Here is a 12,082-nt window from a genome sequence, read left to right on the forward strand (position 1 = left end):
GTGAGTCTTAGACTTAACCTTGAAGAGGATGAAACATCATGTGCCACAACTGTAACTTCTGTAAGGAATCTTATTGTTATTTCAAAATCGAAGCATACTTTTTAACCAATTTAACTGATTTTTAATCCAAAACACCCCCAACAAAAAATGTGGGGGAGAGAACAGTCACATTTTGAAGAAGTAGTAAAAGATTCTGCAGAAACCAGACATGCTATAGAAAACACGACAAATTATTTGGGGAAAAGTCATCAGAAATGCACTTGGCTTTGCTGGTGGTTTCTGCATATATGATGCAAACTTGAGTCACAGTGCTGAGTGCCTTGTGAAGGAGGTTCACTGGCATGCCAAGCAAATGCTCTAGTACCACAGTAGGTGGAGACTTACATTTCCTTTTCCTCATGTAGCCTTGATGATTCCTCCTGTAGCATCTGTAACTGTTGTTGAGCTAGACTCAGCTCATGAGAAGTTTTCTCCAGGTCTCTCAGCAGCTCCTGATTAGTCAGCTTCAGCTTGGTGTTCTCTACTTTGGTTTCTTGCTTGCCACTGAGAAGTTCTGTACATTGTCGCTCTAACTGGAATAGAAGAAAAGACAATAGAAAGTATTATAACTTACTGAAGCATCTTGGCTTCGAGGTTAGTTGAGTGGGGACTCTATTTCTATCAAAGTCACCATATGATGGTAATGTATAATGGCACTCTCCTGCTGGTCTTAATACAGGACATAGTTATGCCATCCTAAAACAATGCATTACACACTTTCTGTGACTGCATTTCATACAGTTCCAAAATGCATCAAGCTAAACCACAAAAAAGATGTTTACAGGGTGATTAGGAATACTTAGCTGATATCCACAGCTGCTATTTTAGACTATTTCCCACCATGACAAGGCCAACACAGAACGATTCAGAGTTCTGGCTAAAAATTCTTGTTAGACTTAACTCTGCCAGAAAGTGTGAATTAGAGCTATCACTTTTATAGTCACTCTCCGAAGTATACACAAAGGAAAGATACACACACCTTGAGAAACAGTCTCCAAAGTATACACAAATGAAAGATTCACATGCCCTGAAAAACAGATGACAACAGTTTCTGCATATAAGGAACAAGTTCAACCTGTTTCTCCATGCTAAAAGAGCAAGTTAAGATCAGAGAGCAAAAGTAACATGGACCAAAATTAGGCCATCTTATTTCAAAGAAGGGAATGCTGACCTGAAGGTATAAAAGCTTTTTATTTTGTTGTTGTCGTTAGTGTGCATTTTAAGGGATGCAAATGTACTTTACAAAGACACAGTCACTGGCAGAATGAAGGAATCTATTCTAATTAAGTAAAAGGCTAGATGCTTCACGTACCTAGACTTTCACTCCTCAGAACAGTGGTTTTGAGAGAAGCAAAAAGTGATCACAATGAACTGACAGCACTGCTAGTAACCATGCTATAGGTAAATGTTCACAGCTCCATCTGAAGTCAACAAGAGTCAAGGAGACTCAGTCCCCCAGAAAACTTGTCCCAAATACTGCATTTGTTAGTCTGTGTTCACATCTGCTAACCGCCCATCCATAAACCTCCATAATGAAGGCTGCAGAATCTCTTTGCAGTGTCACCTCTGGGAGAGTGAATAATTGCTGTGCCTCAGAAAGATACACTCACAAGTTTGTAAACATATTAGCTAAATCTTCTGAATGTGGCCTGGGCCAGCAACAGTGTCTTGCCCATACAAAATACACCACTTCTAGTCGATACACGTCAAGTTGCCAGTTTCAGATTTGCTTCTCATTACCGTTTACTGAAGTAAAGCTTGATTACAAATGTCCTCATATCTCTATGCAGAAGACAAGGATAGCTCTAACCATGGTTCAGAAATGATAAGTAAAGCCCAAGGATCTTTTTCTGAACCTGCCTTATTTTACTCTTAAAGGAGCTGTGTCTTCCACTGGCCTTCCACAGACAGATACAAGATACAAGAGATACCTTAGCACCATTTCAGTAAATTCATTTTTCCGTTCGAAGACGACCATTTCTATCATTCTGTCTGCATGGTTTGTAATCTCATTCACAACCTGAACTGGCTGTACTACCATAAGAAGAAAGACTGTATTAATCAGTGTCATCAAGAAATCAACACCACACAATAGAAAGATGTGCAGTGGCATGATGACTAGAGATCCTAGCAACAATAATAATTCATAAGTAAGGTTAATTTTTAAAAATCATTCAATAAAGTTAATTTTTAAGGTAAATAATTAAGCTGCATTGAGCATTCCAAAGTCTTGCACATTTTCACACCTGCTGTTATTATAATTATATTATACAGTAATGGGAGATATGGAACAAGAGCCTGCATTTGGGATTCTCTAAGACCTTCTTTTTGCAAACACTATCTTCAGATGCCTGTAGTTGGGCAAAACTATGGAAGCAGGATAAGTGGAGAATTTGTAGATATTTCAAGACACATCCAAAACTTCCAAGATACTCTAAAAAGATGACAGCCAAGCTATTCTTCTCATAGCAGCGGTTTTCTCTCATTCATTGTATTAAAGCCATTTTTTTGTTTTAAAAAGCCATGTTTTCATCAGACCATTTATATCCATGCAAATTGTCTCAGTAGCAAAAGCTTAAGAGCAGCAAGTCACAGGCAGAAATCACACTTATAGAAAAGTATGGCCCTCTGAAAACTTACAAGGGAGACTGGCCTAGAAGCGTCAATGCAATGGTAGCCATCATTGGCTCCCAGAATCATAGGTAAAAATCTTAGAAATACTAGCTCCTGTTGCTTTTTCTTGTAAGCAAAACAATTATGTTCAAACTATGCTCAATAGCAATGCTCATAATACTTAAATTACAGAACATAACAAGAAGAAAAAGGGTTATTTCACAGTAGTTTCACAGAGCTCTTTCTTTGCACTGTATTGCCAATTATTTATACAACCCTCCTAAGTGATACCAAATACTACCTTTAAAGTATTCAATTACACAGCTTCCAGTGCAATGGAATGATTCATTAGGTGCATGTTCACTTGGTACAGAATGGCATAGATCTTAAAGGTCTCTGCTTATTGGAGCTGCAGATTAAATCCAGTGGTCATCCAGTGGATGAAAACTGATTGGGAGGGACACTCATGGCTCACAGTATGCAAAAGAAGGTCTAGAGATCAAAGAGAATTAACCAATTATCATAGACCAAGCAGAGCCACAGTAGCTGATGCTATATATATACTCTTTTGGATAAAAATGTGAGAAAAAAACTCCCTAGTTCAAACTACAATGGAAGGATATGGGATTGCTCAATACAAATGAACTTTCCATTATTGCTGTCCTACAAAGACATACATTAAGCACTCTCCACACATTCCCTTTCTTCCTAGCATCCTTTCATTATTTTTTATCATTTTTTTCTATTTATTCCAGGTACAGGTGAATGGTAAAACATTTACACAGTGCTATAAGGCTGGGGTTTGCTTTGTGCTCTTCCTAACAATTCCTACCACTTGATTTGCTTTTTTAAATGCTACTGAATGCTGAGCTGAAGTTCTCATGACTCTCTCAATCAGAACCCCAAGATCATGCTCCTGAGTGGCTGTCATCAGCTCAGAGCCCATCATTTTATGTGAGAAGCCCATGACCTTCCTGCAGTTTCCCTGGCTCCCGCCTACTTTCTTCCCCTACTACAATATTCTGTGCCCTAGATGTTATGCCGGACATCCCCTGTCCCCAGTGCTTCCTTTTGAGATGTGCCATCACATATCTCTTTGGGAACACTTTAAAAGTAGTGTTTGGCAACATTTCTAAGGGCTTTGTAAAAAAATCACACATCTCTTTGGGAGCACTGCTGAGAATACCCTGTACTGTAGCTAAGCCATGCAGTATGGGAGCAAGTGGACAGTTCAAGACAATGGTAGTGACCAAAAAGGCCTAGGCTAAGGAATCTTGGCCTGCAGAATGCCACTTGTCTTGCAAAGGGGAAAAAGCCTTTGAATTAGCATCCATGTAGTCTGTCAGCAACCAGTCAGCATGGGATATAATGTGTACTTCAGTTTTACCAGGCAGGAGGCACTCATAAGGGAGCCTGCATCTGGCTAAGTCAGCAGAAGTGACACTAAGGTCATTTTGCCTAGAAGTTTCCTTTCACATTTTTTATAATCATTTCCACTACAGGAATAATGACACTAAGTTTAAAAAATAATAATAATAATTAATGCAGCTTGGAAATAGGCATTTGGATTATTTCCAAAATCTAGCACGGAAGTTGTAATTAAATCAAGCTACTGTTACCATCTGCAAGAATAGACTTACTTGGCAAGGTCTGTTTCCATGCAAGAGGAGGAAGAGAAAGTACGAGAGCGCTCTGGTTAAAGCAAACATCAGACATGTGGAAGCTAACCTAGCTCATATTGACACTTAGATGAATGAGGAGCAACAGCAGAAAATGATTGGGTTTATAGCACTACAAAAATAGATCTGACTAAGGATGAGAGTCACTCTCAGGGCTGATCATTAGAAAATAGAAAAGTACATGTACAAAACACTACATATAATTACACTGAGTTAAGCCTTCAGATAGACAAAATAAGTTGCTGCCTTGAAAAGCAATCAAATATTGTACGTAAAATTGACAATGGGCACAAATCAGCTGGTTGAATAACAGATGTTTCAAATACAGTCTCTTATTTGAATAAAATCTCTCACTGATCACATCATTAATAGTCAGTCCAGTCTGTCCAGCACACACTTCCTTCCAATAAAAATATAAGGAGCCGATTCAATTTTTATGAAAGTATGAAGATCCTATCCTTCAACAACACAATTCTTGAGACTCACACAAATTCATACACATGGAGTAGGTGGAATTATAAATAATAAAGGTTATCAATAAGGTAGAAAACATTATAATACTATTAATAATAAACAATGCAATCATTAGCAAAGGAAAACACAAATTAAAAAATACTAGCAACAAAAAATAACACAGACACTGTCTTATGCTCTCCAGGATAGGCCAGGAGGTAATAATTGTAATATAAAATTTCCTGATTCTGCTGCCAGTATTTATCAGATTAAGCTTAAAATTGAGTGTAAGCATTTGAAGAGTTTCTGTGGTTTTTACACCATATTTAGAACACAAATATATTAGCCAGTCATAGATAAAGGTTTTTAGATAACTTGTTTTTGTTTGTAACTGATTGATAATAGAATTTTAAACAAAATTATGAAGCCAAAGATTGGAGAAGATTAAAATATAATCATAACAAAATTATGATGAATCATTTGCTGATGATACTAAACTGGGGGGAGTGGCTGACACACCAGAAGGCTGTGCTGCCATTGAGAGGGACCTGGGCAGGCTGGAGAGGTGGGCGGAGAGGAACCTCCTGAAGTTCAACAAAGGCAAGTGCAAGGTCCTGCACCTAGGCAGGAATAATCCCACGCAGCAGGACAGGCTGGGGGTTGACCTGCTGGAAAGCAGCTCTGCCGAGAAGGACCTGGGAGTGCTGGGGGACAACAAGTTAAGCATGAGGCAGCGGTGTGCCCTGGTGGCCAAGAAGGCCAATGGTCTCCTGGGGTGCATTAGGCAGAGTGTTGCCAGCAGGTGGAGGGAGGTGATCCTGCCCCTCTCCTCAGCCCTGGGGAGGCCTCACCTGGAGTGCTGTGTCCAGTTCTGGGCTCCCCAGGACAAGAGAGACAAGGCACTCCTGGAGAGAGTCCAGCAGAGGGCTACCAAGATGATTAGAGGGCTGGAGCACCTCTCCTAGGAAGAAAGACTGCAAGAGCTGGGCCTGTTCAGCCTGGAGAAGAGAAGACTGAGAGGGGATCTCATCAATGTGTACAAATATGCGAAGGAGGGGGGGGGGGGGCATCGAGAGGATGGGGCCAGACTCTTCTCCGTGGTGCCCAGCGACAGGACAAGAGGCAATGGGCAGAAACTGAACCACAGGAAGTTCCATGTGAACATGAGGAAAAACTTCTTGACTGTGAGGGTGACAGAGCATTGGGACAGGTTGCCCAGAGAGGTAGTGGAGTCTCCTTCGCTGGAGATATTCAAAACCCTCCTGGATGTGATCCTGGGAAATATGCTCTAGAGGACCCTGCTTGAGCAGGGGGGTTGGACTAGATGATCTGCAGAGGTCCCTTCCATCCTCAACCATTCTGTGATTCTGTGATTTATTATAGTTTTGCAGTTAGTTTCAGGGTAAAAGTGTCTGATTTGTGTTCCCACACATACCTCTTCAAAGAATAGATTCATTTGCTCTAGTGCTGCAATGTGGTTCCTTCAGGACTAGAACGTGGCAAAGAGCCTCCGTAAAATCACATGACTATTCTGATTTACAGTAGTACGGAACAACGCTAATTAACATCAGCCAGATTTTTTTCAATCCTCTTAGTCCAGCCCCCTGTCCTCATCACCTAAACTTGCCTGTTATAAATAGCAGGCTTAAGGACACGGTTTGTCTCCCGTCTTACAACTGTGCAACTCTACAATTCCCATCACCTTTAGCAGCACCTGGATTCATTTATCAGAATTTATCATTTATCAGAAGATGATTTAAAAACCACACAACTAGTAGGCACATGACTTCCCTCAAATCTCCTTTTATCCTTCCCTCTTACTCCTCTCAACCTGCTTCCCAGGACTGTTGCTCCTCGTCACTGCTGCCAGGAAAAGAAATTTTACATATATTTTGTATTTATATTCAATAGGGAGAATTGGTTTGACAGCACTCCATTTCGGCCCTTTCACTCATTTAAATTACAATGCTACTTCCCTTCCCCATCTCTGTTCTTTCATGCACAGCCTTTGAAGACTTTTCAGTAAGTTTACACATGCAGAAGTATTCTGTTTCCCCAACTAGGCCATGCGTTTTAAGAAATAAAACACATTAGGCATTAATACGGGAACTTGACAAGCTGATATCACTCTAGTGAACTAATGGCAAAAGCAGTGAGCTTGATTGCAGTCCCTTTTAAAAACATGTCAATCAGTAGGCATACCAGGGTCATCCAAGAGATGCACTGCTGTAGAACCGTTATCAGCGAGAGATGCATCACACCAAGTTTTTCTGAAGGGAGTATTTAAAGTTCATAGCGCTGAATCCTCCAAAAAATTCAAACTGCAGCTGGTACAAGCCTTGAGCAAAGGTGCACACTCCATGATTCTAATCATTCTTCTCTGCTCTTGGGCTATCTGGGCACTAAGCCAGTTCCTAACACAAATAAAAGCAGTGGAATTCTGGTACCTTTGTATAAAACTAAGCTACTACTTGAGGAGACTATGTAGGGTATTTTTTTCATTATATCGTATACAGGGAAGACTGCTCTAGAAATAGAGGGTAACATTTTTCCAAAGCACGTGAATAAAAGATCTAGCAGTCTTAATTCCATTTTTCAAATGCAATCAGGTATCTATAGCGACGACACTAAAGGAACACAGGGACACAGCTAGACAACTTCTTGATGCACCAGCTTGCATTTTTGGTACCTAAAATGCCACCTAAAGAAAATCACATGGACAAATCAAAATGATCAAAATAATTAATAATGCAGGAGGATGCTGGTTAATACCATTTGCTCTTTTTGAACCAGTTGTTCCAGTTCTTGTTCTTTCAACACGAGCTTGCATTCCAGCTCTCGACTGTAGCACTGAAACCTCTCTGTGTCCTGCAAAATCCAAAGAGGAAATTAATTAACAGAACAGCACAGTGTGTCAGCAGGAGGAGACAGAAGGAGTCAAGTATGAAAATAACAGGCAAGCTTCTAACAGTGAATATAACTAGCTACTAAACTAATTCAATCCAGAGATGCTATCACTCATGATACTAGACTCTAAACTTGTGTAAAGTTGTGTAGTACCATCAACCTCAATGACTGCAGTTGCTAGAGCAAACGCTGATTGCACATGAGTAGGTCTCAAGCCTTTACAAACTGGATGCAGAACTTTTAAAAGGCTTTAATAGCCTCTTGTCTTTGGCACTTTGAGCCTATACCCACGAGATTTAGGAGCTTAAATCACTTAGCCAACTAAATCAATGAAGCTACAATCCAGCCTCTCCTCTCCAGCCACACATACCCTTCTCCTTTCTTATACTGGCATTCATGCTCAGGTGATCGAACAGTGAGCTGGTTCAGAGAGCTAAATCAGAAGAAAAAAACAGCAAAAAGTGAACAGTTTTTTGCCAGTTTATTTTCCTGAACTAGACAACTGCTAATAGAGGGAAATAATGAGAATGCACAGATAGAACCAACTTGGACCAATTTAAATTTTTCAGAGCGCCATATACAAGGTATCTGGATTGATAATGGGCAATACAGGCTGCCACACAGCAGCACAGGCTGAAGTAAAAGAAACAGTACCTGCTACCTTTAAAATCCATCACTAACAACAATTTAATTCACGTAATTTAACAGAAGTTCCACTGACATAAGCAAGCAATCTAGGTGGGCCTCAGAATCTGCAATATCTTTTGTAATGTTATTGGTTTGTCAACTGCTTTGCTATCTAAGTATTCTGTAATCACTGGGAACTCCTAATCCTATTTAGGATGACCCCTTCAGACCCTCTTCAGCTAGGACAATTGCCAGACCTCCTCTGGGTAAAATGGGATTTCAGCAGTTCATACAAGCTGAGAATCTGTCCTCTTCCACCACAATAAGCTCCTCAGGAGCTTAGCCTCTGAACAAAAAAATCAAAATTCCCTCAAGAAGGGGGTGAGCATAGGAATGGTTCCTACCCACTGGGTTTTGGGTTTTTTTCCCCTCCAGTAGTATACTTAAGGGGGTAATCAAATGCATATTAACTGGCTCCTTATGCAGAAGAATGTATATCCAAAAGAAAAAAAAAAGACTAACTGCCCTTTTTATAAAGCCTTCAGTCAGCTATTTAAGTATCTTAATAGCAACAATTTGTACTTATTTGGTTCTTAACAATTTCTTTTAATGTATTTTTCAAGTGCTGCTCTTCAGTCCAGTCATAATAATTCTGTTTCTGTAAGGCATCAGAGCATCTCTCCAGGCTGTAGAATCTTTGTTAGACTTTTCATTAAAGAAAGAATTTAACTATCAGAACTCTTCAAATCCTCAAATTAGTCATGCCAAAAAACAATACTTCTGGAGTGGCTGACAATCATTAGTGTGAATGCTTACTAAATTGTAGCTTCAGTGGTGAGCTTTAATACAAAGACTAATACAAAACTAATACAAATACTTTAATTGTAATTTAATTTAATTTAATCATTAAACTATAATAGTTCAATTTAATAATTTAATTGTACAATAAAAATACTTCAATATAAAGAGATGGCTCTGCCTCAAAGACGCAACTAATTAGAGGATGCGATCATAAATGATCATTTCTTATAGAAAAGAGTCTTTTTGTTATTTCAGGATTTTCAATGAAACTTCAATTATGTGCTATTAAGAGTATATAAACCAATTCTACCATAGCAACTGCTGGCAGGTAAAGTTGCAAATGCTTTATATCCTTCAGCAGATATACACACTTTATATACCACTGAAATCTGTTCTCTGTCTGGAATGGAAAAAAACTGAAATTTACGGGTCAGGTTCGCTATTGTGCGGGGCAAGTGAAAAGACTGATTCCTTAGATAATTGATTTAAGCTCTAATCTCATGGAAATGTGTTTCCATAAACTGGGAACATGGTTTATGTTGGGAAACAAAAAAATACTTTATACTCTTTCAACCACACAGGGATTTTTCAGCTATCATATGTAATGGACAGTGGAGCTGATAATTGATGGATATTCACTAGTTTTGCCAACATTTTCTGTACTATGTGTTGAATGAAAACATTATTGTTTTCATTTTATTAGTGCTTCCAAGAAAACAAAAAGGCATGAGACACTAGCTCATGACTGGTTGTCCCTGGCCACCCAAAGAAGTGGTAGAATCTCCAGCACTGGGATATTCAAAACACAACTGGACAAGGCCCTGGGCAGCCTAATCTAGTTTTGAAGTTAATCTTGCTTTGAGCAGGAGCAGCAGAAGTCCCTTCCCACTTAAACAATTCTAAGAACTCTTTGCTTGGACATAGCAGGAGTTGATGTCAGCTTCCTTGTTTTAGGAGAAAAAAATAGGACAAGAAAAATCCAAAGAACAGAATACAAAACTAATAGAGAGGATTTATAGGAGACCATTCATAAGAAAAGGGATCTGGTTGTTAAGTGTTCAGGAAGCACCAGGCAGTGACATACGATGTTGGCATATGTTAATTTTGTAAATAGTTGTAGTGGTTTCAGAAATTACAACCCCTTCATTATCTGTTATTTCTCTTCAGTGAGATAATTATCACCCTCCCCTACAAAACCAGTGATTGCAGAACTTGACAGGATTACTGCTGTTGTGAGCAATCCCAAAGATCATCATCACTGGTCATGACCACAAGTTGGACCAGCAGCAGCATCAACAACACAATGAGACAGTAGTTCAGTTGACATCCAAAAGAATACTGGCCTCTGCTGCATGACAACCACTGAGCATAGTGCAGCTATACTGCACTCACTTTGAAGTTACAGAGCCTTAGAAAACAGCAGTGAGGCAAATGATGCTTTCTCTTACTCATGTTTAAAACACATTTTGGAGGCTTTTATTTCACACACAGAACAAGGGTTTTTAATCCCTGGAAGTGAGAGCAGAATCTATGGCTGCAATAAAAGAGACACTTACTTTCAAGATAAACTGTTCTTTCTCTTTTTTGATTTGCTGCTCCATTTCCTCATAGAGATGCTGAATTTCTTCATCATAAGCAGCAATTTTCCTAACAAGAGATAAAAGCATACTGAGTGGGTCTTTGTAGCATTACTTCAAGTCATGGCTCACAATTAACAGCTAAGTACATTTCTGTTTTAACACAGGACTCCAGGGAATGAGCCCAAGAATAAGAAAAGAGTAATTTACGTGCAGGAAGGTCAGAGATTAATTTTTTTTTTTCATGGAAAGAAGGCTTCATCAGCTGAAAGCCTAACAAAGCTACACGTTTGAAGTTTCCATATAGAGCAGCTGTTCACTATGCAGTTTTAATGACTGCTGAATCATAGTTTCAAGGAATATGGAGCTTCCATGTGACATTAGCAACGATACTAGAGCCTGAGTTTCCCAACTAAAAGGCTTGCAAGTATTTTCACTGCAACTTCACTGTTTGCTGTGAGATCACACTGTTCACCATTCAACAGTTTTCAGTGGATGAGGTACCCCATCACATCTGAGACGTTTTAGCCTGAATGGACTGCTTGAAAGTCCTTCCTTAAATGTGCCTGAAATGTGTCTAACAGCTTTGCTGAAATTAATTTAAGAGTCCAGTTGGAGAGCAGAAATAAATATACTGTGCATAAGTATGTATGATGGTAGGAGAAAGGAAGGACAAAAGCTATTTTTTCAATATAGTATTGAAATAAGTACCACTGAGGTTTGATACATGGAGGATTAAATTATACTTACATTTCAGTTTGGGCAGAAGACTTTTAACCTTTGAAAGGGAATGAGAAAGCTGCTTTGTTCTACTTTTATTTTATTTTATTTTCATTAATGCAGGAACTGAAAAATAAAAATCCCTTTGCATCAAGCTCAGGGGACAGCCTATAAAGATTAGAGATTAACAGAGCCTTTTTATGACACTACTATATACTCCCCCAAATCCCTCTTGCTAGAGCTATTCCTTGAACAGTTTGCAGAATGCATTTGTTACAAATAAAGTACATAACTTCCTAAGAGACAGACAAGGAATATACAGGAGAAAAAAAGCTGCTAATAGTAGCTGCTAATAGTAGTGGGGGCCTACTATTTTTTATACCTAGTGTTCTACAAATTCTAAATTTGCACTTATTAAAGACCTGTTTATCTTCTCATTTAAAGCACAGCAAATCAGAAAGAAGCCCCCCCAAAAAATCATCCAAGCTAAAAGGAGTAAGAAACATCAGAAATAAGTATTTCTTTCACCCTTCCAAACATCATAACAGTTGGCATGCAAGCTTGCAATTTCTAGTCACAGCTTAGAATGGAGTGTGCATTTTCTCAGATTGACATTAGCCATAAACAAATATCAGTCTACTAATCTGAGGAGAATGTTACTGCTTA

General features: G+C 39.1%; 1 protein-coding gene across 5 annotated transcripts in view; it reads right to left on the minus strand.

The window, feature by feature from the left end:
* Window positions 1–12,082, minus strand: part of CRACR2A (calcium release activated channel regulator 2A) — an 87,005-nt gene that overhangs the window by 41,306 nt on the left and 33,617 nt on the right. For all 5 annotated transcript variants that reach the window (XR_011142893.1, XR_011142891.1, XM_009678819.2 and 2 more), the window contains exons 6-8: window positions 10,676–10,766; window positions 7,557–7,652; window positions 385–572 (exon numbers count right to left, since the gene is read on the minus strand). Coding sequence is in view for 3 of the 5 variants with exons in the window: in XM_009678819.2 (XP_009677114.1) it covers window positions 385–572; window positions 7,557–7,652; window positions 10,676–10,766 (375 nt within the window). In the remaining 2 variants the exon portion in view is untranslated. The remainder of the gene's footprint in view (window positions 1–384; window positions 573–7,556; window positions 7,653–10,675; window positions 10,767–12,082) is intronic.

The sequence above is a fragment of the Struthio camelus genome, chromosome 1 (genome assembly GCF_040807025.1).
Source record: "Struthio camelus isolate bStrCam1 chromosome 1, bStrCam1.hap1, whole genome shotgun sequence".
NCBI lineage: Eukaryota > Metazoa > Chordata > Aves > Struthioniformes > Struthionidae > Struthio > Struthio camelus.